This window comes from Miscanthus floridulus, chromosome 10 (genome assembly GCF_019320115.1).
Source record: "Miscanthus floridulus cultivar M001 chromosome 10, ASM1932011v1, whole genome shotgun sequence".
In the NCBI taxonomy this organism is placed as follows: domain Eukaryota; kingdom Viridiplantae; phylum Streptophyta; class Magnoliopsida; order Poales; family Poaceae; genus Miscanthus; species Miscanthus floridulus.
The window spans coordinates 105,504,833-105,518,088 of NC_089589.1; the positions used below are offsets into that span (position 1 = coordinate 105,504,833).

Consider the following 13,256-nt stretch of genomic DNA (forward strand, 5'->3'; position numbering starts at 1 on the left):
GACGAGCCGCCTTATAGGTATTGTTCTCCTAAACAATTATTTAGCATGTTTACACACCGTTTTGATGCTATATTGTGATACACTGTTTTCATTTAATTGGTCAATTTGTCAATTTAAATGGCTCTGATCGTTTCATCATCCACATGTGTTAGCATATTTTCATAAATGTTTTCAAGGGTGTTAGCACTCCACTAGATCCTAAATGCATATACAATGAGTTAGAGCATCTAGTGGTACTTTGGTAATCGCATTTTGATACGAGTTTCACCCCTCTTAATAGTATGACTATCGATCCTAAATGTGATCACACTCGCTAAGTGTCTCGATCACTTAAAACAAAAAGCTCCTATCAATTTCACATTTGCCTTGAGTTTTTTGTTTTTCTTTCTTCTTTTCCAAGTCCAAGCATTTGATCATCACCATGCCATCGTCATCATGTAATGATCTTCATTTGCTTCATCACTTGGAGTAGTACCACCTATCTCATAATCACTTTGATAAACTAGGTTAGCACTTAGGGTTTTATTAATTCACCAAAACCAAACTAGAACTTTCACCGTGGCACCGACATGCTCCACACCGATGACCTCCATGCACTATGTGGCATCGAGCCCCGCCCTAACGTCGAGCTCCACAACAACAAGCTCCATTCGTCCAAGCAGAAAGGTGACATTGCGCGGAAAAAATATTGCAAGTGTACGTTTCAAGTGTTTTAGGTGTTTCAGAGGTATGTTGCAAATATTTCATATGGATGTTGCAAAAGTAGAATATGATGTTGCACATGCTGCAATGGTTGTGCATGGATGTTGCATTTCATCTGTTTTTCAGGCGTATGTTGCAAGTGTGTTTACCTGGATGTTGCATATGTTTTACACATATGTTGCAAGTGTTTTATCTAGATGTTGCTTATGTGTTGCAATGGTTTTCAAGTATTTCATTTGTTTTTTGCAAGTGTTTGAGACACATATTTCAAGTATTTCATCTGTCTTCAGACCTATGTTACAAGTGTTGTGTCTAAATGTTTCAAAAGTAGATCTGGTATTGCATCTTCCTCCTCGCCTTCTGCTGCCTTGCCTTGGTGTCTCCTTTTCGCCTTCTGCTACCTTGCATCCTTCTTAGACAGCGGCAGGGCCTGATGGAGGGGGCGCATCGAGGGATGGCAGCGTGGACGCGAGCGCATGCTCTCCCCTTCTATTACACGGGCAACTTTTGTTACACGGACAGGTAGCGCTTCGGTCCCTTTAGTTTTTCTATTACGCGGGATGCTGAGATGGTACTGTCCTATTGGTGGGCCGTGACGGCAGCCCGTGGTTCGGTTGGCTGAGCTACGTTCGGACGCGTTGCTAGCGTCGGATGTCCAAGCGCTAGTGCCTCTTTTACTACTAGTGCCACAATCAGCCCAACTAAAAATAAATTTAAGCTGGTTTTATATTTTTATGATCTAAAATAAATTTTCTACAATTTTTCTATGATTAAACCATATTTTGGATTTTAGCTTCATATTTTTTAAAGAAAATTAGGTAGTTTTCTTGGAAATTTATTTCCATATTTTTTTTGGTAAAGTCTATTTGATCCGACTATCAATGTAGTTTGTTTCATCTCCCTCTTGGCTGACGAGCCGCCTTATAGGTATTGTTCTCCTAAACAATTATTTAGCATGTTTACACACCGTTTTGATGCTATATTGTGATACACTGTTTTCATTTAATTGGTCAATTTGTCAATTTAAATGGCTCTGCTCGTTTCATCATCCGTTTTGTTCAAATAATGGCTAAATGATAAGTAACCGACTTTTTACGGTTTAGTGCTCGTAAAACTTCTGACATCATGCCATATTTAGTTTACGCCGCCTTGAAAACCATTTAAGGAGGAAAAAACAACTAGTTTCAATAGTTATTAAGAGTCAAAACAATGACTTTCCTGGTCTGCGGAGGTAAATTGGACCACAACCATAATCAACGGAGGTTAATATTTTTTCTCGTATATGGATGTTTGGCAATTGACATAGGCCTGCTGTTATTAACTGCTGGGCTTATTTTTGTTTGTTGGGCCGTCAGCTATGAATCAAAGGCTCAGAGCTAACCTTCTTAACAGCCCAGTCTACCTCAAGTGGCCCAACACGAAGCCACCTTCGACGGTTCGACCTCTTCCGCACTTCCCCATCCCACCCGCGACGGCCGCCGACGACCGCCCGAGTCCTTCCGCCGTTCCGCGCCGCCTAGGCGTGTCCCGCCACTTGAAGGAGTTCTTCTCCTCCGACTCTGCCTCAGGGCTTCCCTCTCCATCCCCGAGCTTGGATCGCTGCTTCTTTCCCTGGTAAGCAAGCCGTTGGTTGGATCGATTGCCTTGACAGTGAGCGAGTTCCGTTCTATAGGATCTATTTCGCTACCCCGAGCACCCAAACTGTGATCTTTTTTTTTCCTGAGCTGTCCATCCATGATCTAGCTTGTTACGGATTTGTGTGCTGCGGCCGTATTAGTGTAGCAGTTTATTTTCAAATTTTTTTCGGCGGCTCAACTGACCCCGTCCCCGACTTAGGTTGGGTATATTCGGCGGCTACAGTTAGATTTTCTTCTTTCAACTGTTGCTAATTTTTTCAGCGCTTCAATAGTGTAGCAATTTTGCCACCAGCCGAATCCTCATATCTTATGTCCTATGCCTTGTCCAACTAGCATGAAGGGAACTACTGAAGGTGAATTATAAGGGTAAATTGTGCTCTTCTTTTTTTCGGTGTGATCTTACCATCAGCAAGAGGCAAAGGTTAACGTATTGAATCCCATGTTTCCTTCTTACTGAAACCATTCTGAAAAAAAAAAATCAGGGGTCTATACACTTGTTTCTTGCTGTAAGTCTGAAACCATTCTTTGGGGGCCCCTATATTTCTTTCTTACTGAACAACCATGCTGAGAAATCTGCGTGCCCAAATTAACTATTGACATGTCCCACTTGCATCTAGAATCCCGTATTGAGGTGACACTAATTCTTGTGTTTGGGAGGAAACATCTTTTTATCCAAATCATCGTGTGTTGCATCACAAGTAACGCAGAATGATGCTAGTAGATGGTAGGCTATTGAATGGCTCTGCTATGCAAGTTCTTTCTCTCTTTGCCAGTTGGTTATAGTATTTTCCTTACTATTTTCATTATCTATTTATTTGCTCACTTAACTTGAAATATGTTATTCTATTTCTGGGATCTGCTGAACTCATTAAATGTTGATGTTAGTGAACTTTCCTTTCCGGTATGTTATTCTTTTCATCATTTCCATGAGAGTAAGGAGCATGAAGTCTGCGTTTGCAATAATTCATATACCGTTATAGTCATAAAAAGGATGACAGCTTGGATGTGCATCGCTAACTAATACCATATTCCTCCTTAGAGTCTTAAATAAAGCTGTCTACTTACTCAGTGAATAGGCAAGACTATATTTAATTCGCATGGCCAAATATAGCTTACGAGAAATCAGGCAAATCGTGATATTATGAGATGTACGTAAGAAAGATTACTCAGTAGTTCATGAGTTAATTTGCCTTGGAACCTGGTGTCGCACACATTAATTCGGGCAGCATAGCGCACAAAAGCTATAGACACCCCCCCCTGGGGCTCATTTTTGCTTTTGTTTACTGCTTGTTTGACCATATTGATTGCTGGGTAATGTGTATTTAGTCTCACAGAAATGTGTTTCTCTGTGTCGATATGTTTACCTTTGCAATGTAACATTATATCTTCGTCTTTTCTTTATTTAGTTCTCTTCATACTCTTTAATGCTATAGGAGCTCGTTTATTGTGTGTCTCAGATGCTGTGATGAACTCTGGGCTGGTGCCCTGTGGTTAAAAGATGTCTTTTCTCTGAGCAGGTTCTTGTTATTCGTGATTTCATACAACAGTTATCTGCATTGCACGGGAAATGGCAAGCAAAGCAGGTGGTGATGGCAAAGAAGCCATAAACGAGCAAGTAATTGCCAACACTTATGCCAACATGCGTACCGAAATGAACCAGCTCTACACCAAGATCACAGAGCTGGAGATGGAGGTCAGCGAGCACTCCCTTGTGATCGGCGCGATCGAGCCACTGGACCCCTCGAGGCGCTGCTACAGGATGATTGGCGGCGTCCTGGTCGAAAGGACCATCAAGGAGGTCCTGCCTGCTGTGAAGCGCAACAAGGAAGGCCTCGAAGAGGTGATTGCTCGCATGCACGAGGCACTGGAGAGGAAGAAGAAGGAGATCACCGAGTTCGAGCTCAAGTACAAGATCAGGATCCGGAAGGCTGACAATGACGCCGAGGACGAAGGCGGCAAGAAGGAAGGCACTGCGCAGGGAGTCCTTGTTGGTCCTGCCTGACAGTAAAACTTAATTAGAGTGACCTGCATGGTACTACTGCTTTATGGTGCCCAGGCTGCTCTTTGCTAGATGTGTGTGTTTTGGGGCGACATGCTTCTGTAGAACCAGCAATTTTGTGTAAAAGATGAGGACCAATGTGAATGTGAACTGAAATAGTTTGGCAAGTTGAGTCATGGTTTGTTTCTTTATCTGTTCTTCGGGTGCTGTGGTAATCCAAGTATTTCTGTTTGTTGATGACTCATCGCAAATTTCCCAGGATCACAAGTTCTGTCCGGGACTCCTTTTATTATCTTCTCAAGATAATTGTGGATTAGTAATCTGTTTGACTTCATTTCAACTGATGCTGAAATATTACTGATAATTGAGCTGTTTCAATGGTATACCAGCTTGTTGTTACTTGAGACGGCCCTGTTCGCTTGAACTTATCACCCTGGAATCATCAAAAACTGATTTAAATCTACTCTGTTTTCAAATTTGAAACTGGCCCAAAAATTCTTGTAATTTGTTTAGCAGCAGGAGCAATTTCCCCCTGACCTATGATCCGACGGTGGCGATTTAGCTCGGCCAACCTCGGCCCCTGCCACAACGGCCTCACTTCACCTGTTCACCAGCTGCCCTTCCCCGCGGCGCCGCCGCAATCCCCACGGGCCCCAAAACCCTACGGTCTCCTAGCCATTCCCCAACGAAACCCCAGACCACGAGATGGCCCCCGGTGGCGAGGGTAAGCCAAACACGGGCGGCGGCAGCGGTGGCGCCAAGGGTGGTGGGAGGAAGCGCAAGTTCCTTCCCCACGGCAAGCCGGTGCGGAAGGGGGCCTACCCGCTGCGCCCCGGCGTGCAGGGCTTCTTCATCACCTGCGACGGCGGCCGCGAGCGCCAGGCCACCCGCGAGACGCTCTCCCTCCTTGACTCCGTAAGCTGCTCCTCACTAGTCCTCTTCTGTCTTCTCCGTGCGTGTCATTGGCCCGCGTGTAGAGTGTACTAGTGCGGCCTTTCGTTGCGACGCTCGCTCGCTAGGTGTTCGTTAAATTCCCCGCGCCTGCCTGGTCTGGTTGAGGGCGGTGTGCCGGTGTGAATCACAGCGGACTCGTCGCAAGTTTAGCTGGTGATTTTCCTGCTGATGAGTTCGCGCTGTCGCTTAATCCCATTGCTTGTCATCAGGTGTGTGTGGGCGTAATCGCTGTGCTGTGCTTGGTGTTCCTGTGGCTGCACATATTGCATGTTTTGTTGTGCACCTTTTCGATTAACTGGCCAAAAGCCTAAAATGTGGAAAGCAGCTAATATTGTAGATTGGTACTCTTAGCTCCCTGAATTTTAGATTGTGTGTTGGTTGCAATTGGATACCTGGTCGTGGCATTAGTAGGGTTTTATGTGCACAAGTCCACAAAGACGATTATACCTGGTTTATACAACAGTTGTAAGTTGTGCAATGTGATGGAACCGCTGGCCATTATGCCTTGTTATTGCAAGTTTACTTACCATGCTTTCTGTCCAGGGAAATGATGTTATTTTGCTTGTTGCTTTACTTTGTACGATCAATCTTGCTAATATGCTTTTGGCTCATTATGATGTGTACTGCGTTCTTGTTTCTGAAGTTCTACGAAGACCTAGTGGATGGGAAAGGATCGGATGAGAAGCCTAAAAACATTCCAGACAAGACACTGAACAAAAAGATAAAGTTTGAGGACTCTGATTCCTCAGATGATGAAGATGAAGACCACTCTGGCGAGGAAGCTGACAATGGGAATGGGAATGACGTGGAGAAAGGTGAAACCACTCCATCCGAGAAGCAACAGAGGGTGCTTGATGCCTCTGATACTGCGAGCAAGGACAATACCGCTCCGTCTGAGAAGCAACAGGAGGTGATTGATACCACTGATACCACGAGCAAGGATAATGAGGAACAAGCAGTCACTGCTGATGAACCAAGAGAAAAGAAGCAACGTGTCGAAGACCCTCCAGTTTCTGAGCAGACTGTACAAAAAGAGACTGCTGATGAACCAAAGGAGTCCACTAATAAACCAAAAGAGTCCAGTGAAAAAAATATTGACGATTTGATTGACGAAGACCTGAAAGAAATAGGGGACAGGAAAAAGGTATGTTTGCTTTCTGGTGTAGTTATACAGCAAGATATCTGCTACAGTGCTCCTCTCTGTTATGGTATAGTGCATATAATTTATACCAAATAATAAACTGAAGTTTCTAGCATTTTCTGTAGGAAGAAGACAAGAAATACTCCATAGTTGAGGATTGATCAGTGCCATTTATCTTCTCTAAATTTTGTTCTTATTATGCAGGGGCTTTAGCATAGGAACCTAGGCATGCTCTTAAATTAGTGTAGACTTGTCCACATCCTTTTACTGTTATCATACAAATTTATACTGTAGATCGAACTCCCATAGTGACCCTTAGAATACTGCAATCATATATTCTCCTGCTTAATAATCTTTTCTGGCTCAGATTCAAAATTTTAATTTAGGTTGTACAGGATAATTTTTTTCAGGCATGAACTAACTTTGGAGGTGGATTATTGTTATATATAACTAATCACTTGATAGTTGATACTGGATTTAATCTTGTTGCAACATCGCTGGGTGTTCATGTTAAGTAGTTCAGTACACTTACGCTTAAACAATTTGTTGTGGGATGAAGTCCCATGAAGATCATGTAGGAAATCTTGACTAATGAAGTGGTGAAAATTGGTATTATATGCACCTTTTTAGCAACTGTTTGTTTGAACCCTGAGCTGAGGCATCATCCCAGGTCTTATCTGCTTGTGCATTTCATTTGTTCAGTTCTATTGGAAAATTTTCTGGCAACCGCTTTATATTATATGCAAAAACAACACATATTGACTAAGCTATGTATCTGTTTTCTTAAAAAAAATCCACTATGGTTTATGGCATTATACTCTAACTTATACGACTTTTTGTATTATGAACAGAGGCTCTTTGCAAGCCTTGAGTCTGGCTGCAATGGATGCATATTCATTCAAATGCATAAAAGAGCAGGAGACCCTGGTCCAGTTGAGATTGTACAAAACATGATGTCATCTGCTGCTTCGACTCGCAAACATATGTCAAGGTTCAGATTTGGTGCTATTGCAGCCCATCTTCCCTTGTCATCGTTAATTCTCATTTTTAAAGATGCAGTTTTTCTTTGCTGATACAGATTATTGAGATGCTTTTGCACTTATAAACTCCCCATCTGAATGCATACTAGATTTATTCTGCGAGTTTTGCCTGCTGAGGTGGCATGCTATGCATCCGAAGAGGAAATAACAAAGGCAATTAGTCCCCTTGTTGAAAAATACTTCCCAAAAGAATGCCCTTCAGGCCATAAGGCAAGTTGCCTACCTCATCGCTTCATCATTTTTCTTGTAATCCTTTTGTTAGGGACGAATGGTCTGGTGACAGCTGAAACATTTGCTGACTGAGTTTTTCCTACAGCGCCTCACAGTCAGTGTCTTTATTACTTTGTTGAAGTCCTAGAATTAATATAGGAATAGGAGCATTATTTCAAATGCCATTATCGTTTTAGTCAGAAGTTTTTGTCTCTCTACTTGAAAATGATGTCTAATATTTTTGTTTCATGTCCTACCATTAAATGTTCTGTTCATTGTATTAAAAAGATCGTAGGGTTTTTTCGGGTAGGCTAAGATGGATTTGGACTTTGAATGATATATAGTTTATCCCATGGTAGCCAGGTCTGAAGTTTGCAAAAAAGACTATTTTACTTTTCTTGGTACTGACTATTAATTTTTGTGGAGGTTGTGTGTTAGATCATATATGTTCGTGTTATGAATGGATTAGGTACAGTTTTGATTTTGCGATGACAGTGCTACTCTTAGATAAGTTTGATTTAGGTCAGTGAATCAGTTTATAAGTGTCATGCTCCTTAATATGAATCACCCGGCAATTATACTCCTGTGTTTTCTCATCCAAGGAAGTGTGTGAAACATAACCAGACAAACTATAACGTCCATACATATATTCTGAACAAGTATTTTGTTCTCTTTGTTCATTACCTGGAATTGGACATGGTTTCTAACTCGGAACTTTAATCATACAGTTTGCAGTGTTATATGAAGCAAGGTCAAACACAGGAATTGATAGAATGAAAATCATAAATGCAGTAGCAAAATCTGTACCACAACCTCATAAAGTTGACCTGAGCAACCCAGACAAGACTATTGTTGTCCAGATTGCAAAGGTAAATGCTTTTATTTGTAATATGCTTGTGGACTGATACATTGTGCCTTTTTTCTAGTTATACCTGCTGTGGTGATGTGCATGTGGTAATAGAGGGAATAATGACTGAACATTTATTAAATAAAGAGAGAACATGTCAAACTCTGCAGTTACTTATTTTACTTCATGTTTCCTAATTAATTTTTGAATTTCAAATATTGCCTTCATATCCTTGTATAGCATAGTTTCTGTTAGAATAGGCGCCCTAATGGGCTGGCCTTGGGCCTGGCGCCTAGCCTGTTAGGTTGGTTGCCTTAGGGGTTAAGATAGATAGATTACATTAATAAGGCAAGGATCACCGTTGATTGGGTGTTTCTATAAACACTATTGATCCTTGCCTATATACTGTACCCTGTACTGCTGCTAATCTATCAATCAATTTCCGAGACCTATTCGCTGTACCTAGTTACTCTAACATCCCCGCTATTCCTAGTTACTATTCCTAGTTACTCTAACACCCTCTAGTAACTAGGAATAGTACCACATTGTCTAACTACGTGAGGTGTTAGTCCTATGTACTCTATGTAATCAGCCCATGAGGCCCAATGCAATAGAACACAATCTCCATCAATTATATTCTTACATGGTATCGGAGCAAGGTTCTAACCCTAGGCTTCCGGCTTCCGCTGCCCTCGCGCTGCCCCCGGGGAGATCGATCTCCACCGGGGGCAGCGCCCTCGTAGGATGCGCGACCGATCCTTCTGATCCGCCGCGCCGTCGTGGTCAACCAACAACAGAAGGACCTACCTCCCCCATCTCACTACCCCCCTGCTGCTCGGCCGCTGGACGGCCGGTTCCTCCTGTCCCTGATTTCTATTCCCCTTTGTCCGTGTTGAACTGGGAAGAGATAAGGGCGATGGGGCACTGCTAGGGGCATCCGAGATTGTACCCCAAGGTTCGTCTTGCTGCTGCTGTTTTTTTTCTTTTTCCCGATCAGAGATCGGGTTGCGTCGCCCTGCCGTTCGTCATCGCCGAAGATGAGGTTGTCGTTGTGCCCTTCAGGCTGCTGCGGCAACGCTCGTGATCCAGCCATCCTCACCGGCGACGCCGCCTTTTCAGGCGGTGGCGCCACCCATGCTGCTGGTCCTCGTCACGCTGGCCCTCGGTCCAAGTTTGCGCCTATTGCCGCACGCTCGCGGACACCGCCGCCGATATTGTTGAAGGAAGATGCAGTTGCGCTCTTTAGCTGCACCATCTACCATCGCAGTCGCCCTATCGTCCTGCTGACCCTGTCGGCAAGAAGCTGCTGATTTTGTGTATTCGGGCGCCTTCGCTGACGCTTCGGACCCGCGCCCTCCTCCACGGCTTCGATCACGTCCACCTCGACCTCGGCTACTTCGGCACTAAGGGGCTACCATCTGCTTGCAGAGGCTACTTGGCTCCGCCAGCTACTTCTGGAGCTGCATGCCCCTCTATGACGCGCCACACTGGTGTATTGTGACAACATCAGTGCCGTCTACATGACCAACCCGGTTCAGCATCAGCGCACCAAGCATATTGAGATCGATCTTCACTTCGTCCGGGAGCGAGTCGCCGTTGGTGATCTACGTGTTCTGCATGTTCCCACCTCTTCGCAATATGCAGATATCTTCACCAAAGGGCTGCCTACTTCAGTCTTCACGGAGTTTAGGTCCAGTCTAAACGTGCAGAGTGGCTGACGATTCGACTGCGGGGGCGTGTTAGAATAGGCGCCCTAATGGGCTGGCCTTGGGCCTGGCGCCTAGCCTGTTAGGCTGGCTGCCTTAGGGGTTAAGATAGATAGATTACATTGATAAGGCAAGGATCACCGTTGATTGGGTGTTTCTATAAACCCTATTGATCCTTGCCTATATATTGTACCCTGTACTGCTGCTAATCTATCAATCAATTCCCGAGACCTATTCGCTCTCAGTTTCTACAGCTCAGGTTTTATTTGAGTTTTGAAATTATTCTCTTGAAATAACTAATTCCATTATATTATTTGGGGTTTACAAACTCCCAAGGTATTTTTCCTGGTGCCCTTGTTTTATCTTTATATGTTGGTGGCATGGTGTTCAGAGTTAAGATCCTACTTGCCATTTCTACTCTATTCATATAAATTAGTCAATAATAGCAGGCTAAAGGGTTTAGTGATGAGCTTTTCCATTCAGCAGATTATTAAAAGACAAAAGAAAAGAGCATCTTGCTTCCTGGCTGCTGCACACGCACATGACCATACCCACCGCAAAGTTGCTATCGCCTTGCAATTACTCTCCAGTGCAGCAAGCTCTGGCAGCCATGTAGGCTGAGACTCGCATTGTGCTCCTCCAAAAACCGTCCAAAACTGCTGGTAGCGATCATGCACATGTGCCCCAGCATCGATGCGTGCCCATGTCCTAGAGGTACCCGCTGGGCACGACGTCCTGTTCTGCATCGCTGAGTTTGCACTGCACGGGCAGTGCGGAGCCCTTGCACTGCTGGGCCTGTGTGTGACTGGGCACATCATGCTCCATGAGCTGGCGCTGGTGCATGGCTGCAGGTTCATGTGAGGAGCTTGTCGAGCAGAGAGCCAACGACGAGGCAGCGCTTGCCTGTGTCTGGAGGACCAGATTAGTGCTGCTAAAATAACATTGCTGCTAAGCTGATTAGCGCCGCAATTGCCTGCAATATCAGTAGTAGCTGCATTAGCGTCAATATACTGCATATCCTAGTGGCAACCCTCTAGAAACGCTATAGTGGTGCTATGGCCCGCTATTTGAAACCTTGAAATTAGTGAGTGAACTTTGTCCTTTTAGACTTGAGTTCAAAGGCATGATAAGCTCCAACCATTTTTCTCCAAATTTACATGACAGTTAAAGCTTTGGGACCAACACTATTACACTTTTGAATTAGTTGCTATGTCACGTCTTATTTAGTTGTAGTGGCAACTAATTTTGGTCCCACATAGATCCCATTTAATGCACCCGCGTTGATCTGATTTAATTGATAGCACAATCTGTTGTGCATGTGGCAACCATTCCTGTGGTATTTACAATGCCTAGTAGATAGGGGAACTCATCCTCTACCTTATGTTCCTTTTCTCCTCATGGTTGCTTTAGAATTGCCACATTAGTGTGATGTGTACCCATTCTTACTTGAAATGTTGACTCGCAGGATGCTTTAGTTTGTCATTTAGAAATGACCAAATGTTGCTCCTGGATGTTTATGCAGGCAGCAATTTGCACTGTCACTTATATAGCGCATTTGTAGGTGCTGGACATGTGTGCCTCTGGCAAGTAAAAATGATAGATGCATCACTACAAGCAAATGATCAAATTTTAATACAGATTGACTAACTTGTATGTTCCTAAGTGTCCCAAGATCACTTGGTACATCATGCTTTTATGTTTTATCCCATTATTAGTATTTTCCTGCTTTCTGTTCTGTGTGTTTCATCCTGTCATATCATTATGTTAGCATGAATTTTCATAAAGCTGAGTGCAAGTTCTGATGGGCTATCATTGTTTGACACTCGAGCAGGCCATATGCATGATTGGAGTCGTGGAAAGGTACAAAGAGCTCTCAAAGTTCAACCTAAGGCAGCTGACTTCACCGGAGTCGGAGAAGTAGCCTTTGGGCCGGTGACGAAGTCTTCCAGGCTACACGTGGACCAACTTAAATCAGCTGCAGCGACTTTAGGTGGTTAGGCGCTAGCGAATTAAGTTATGACCAGCTGAACCTCACTGTCTGAAAGATTCAGATGTACCAATTTTTAATGCTTCATTCATATAGGTCAAGATATATGGAGGCATACGATGATGCGTTTGCCACCACTAGTGGTTAGTGGTTGGTTGCTAGTCGATTCATCTTCATGCTTCCCTGGTTAGAGTTATGAAATTTTTGAGGCTATATAGAAATATCAGACTATCTTCGTGCTTGCCTGAACAATTTTATAGCTTGAATAAATTTGTGTGCAAGGTTCTCTAGTCTCTATGCATGGGACCTGGAATTCAAGGAAAATGAGGATCTGTCATTTTCTTTGATCCGAACTTAGGAAGAAGTTTCTGCTATTTCTTTTATCTGTTTGTGACAGAAAAAATGTCAATCCTTTCGGTGGGCTTTTGTTCTTGTTTCCTCAAAAAAAATCAAGGATTGACAGGTCGACGGATGATCGTGCTGCCGCCGGATGGAATTGGCCCGCACGGAGAGTCAAAGCGTCAAGAAGCTCCGACCCGCCAGCTGAGGCCTCGTTTAGTTCGCGAAATTTGGATTTTGGGACTACTGTAGCACCTTCGTTTTTATTTGGTAAATAGTGTCCAAATATTGACTAATTAGGCTTAAAACGTTCGTCTCGCAATTTCCCACCAAACTGTGCAATTAGTTTTTCTTTTCGTCTACATTTAATGCTCCATGCACGGGCCGCAAACATTCGATGTGACAGGTACTGTAGCAACTTTTTGGATTTTGGGGTGGAACTAAACCAGGCCTGAAACCTACCACCTGTAATGGCGGCTGCCGGCTGGGATGGGATTGATGGCCGGCTGATGTTCTGGTCCAAGTGGTTGTTAATTAGGCAACCAGCAACGTCGCCGTGTTCGTTTGGCTTATAAGTCATACCTTTTCAGCCAATAAACAATATTTTTTTCTCATAATAAATTAGCCAGCGGTACTTTCGCTTGCTGGGTCCATTTGCTTCCTTCGAGGCTTCCAGCGTTGCAAAGGTCAGCCG

The 13,256-nt window shown here is 43.8% G+C and overlaps 2 protein-coding genes across 3 annotated transcripts; both read left to right on the plus strand.

Moving 5' to 3' along the window:
* The first annotated feature begins 2,111 nt into the window (after positions 1–2,111).
* On the plus strand, positions 2,112–4,582 carry LOC136485247 (prefoldin subunit 2-like). 2 transcript variants are annotated; one of them, XM_066482167.1, is made up of 2 exons: positions 2,112–2,316; positions 3,887–4,582. In XM_066482167.1, exon 2 carries the CDS (start codon positions 3,907–3,909, stop codon positions 4,339–4,341), a length of 435 nt encoding a protein of 144 aa, XP_066338264.1. In that variant the 5' UTR covers positions 2,112–2,316; positions 3,887–3,906; the 3' UTR covers positions 4,342–4,582. The 2 variants fall into 2 exon arrangements, with proteins under 2 accessions (XP_066338264.1, XP_066338263.1); XM_066482166.1 differs by having other exon boundaries at positions 2,113–2,316; positions 3,857–4,582.
* Positions 4,583–4,927: 345 nt separating this feature from the next.
* On the plus strand, positions 4,928–12,520 carry LOC136485248 (uncharacterized). The gene is made up of 6 exons (XM_066482168.1): positions 4,928–5,253; positions 5,936–6,436; positions 7,285–7,424; positions 7,563–7,683; positions 8,412–8,552; positions 12,068–12,520. The coding sequence occupies exons 1-6, from the start codon at positions 5,044–5,046 to the stop codon at positions 12,155–12,157; spliced, it is 1,203 nt and encodes a 400-aa protein (XP_066338265.1). The 5' UTR covers positions 4,928–5,043; the 3' UTR covers positions 12,158–12,520.
* Positions 12,521–13,256: the final 736 nt, after the last annotated feature.

Bases quoted from the DNA above. Each gene is read 5' to 3' on its own strand.
- LOC136485247 (XM_066482167.1), top strand. From the start codon at position 3,907: ATGGCAAGCAAAGCAGGTGGTGATGGCAAAGAAGCCATAAACGAGCAA.
- LOC136485248 (XM_066482168.1), top strand. From the start codon at position 5,044: ATGGCCCCCGGTGGCGAGGGTAAGCCAAACACGGGCGGCGGCAGCGGT. The intron at 7,425-7,562 runs GTTCAGATTTGG...AATGCATACTAG, and splicing joins ACTCGCAAACATATGTCAAG to ATTTATTCTGCGAGTTTTGC. The intron at 8,553-12,067 runs GTAAATGCTTTT...ACACTCGAGCAG, and splicing joins TTGTTGTCCAGATTGCAAAG to GCCATATGCATGATTGGAGT.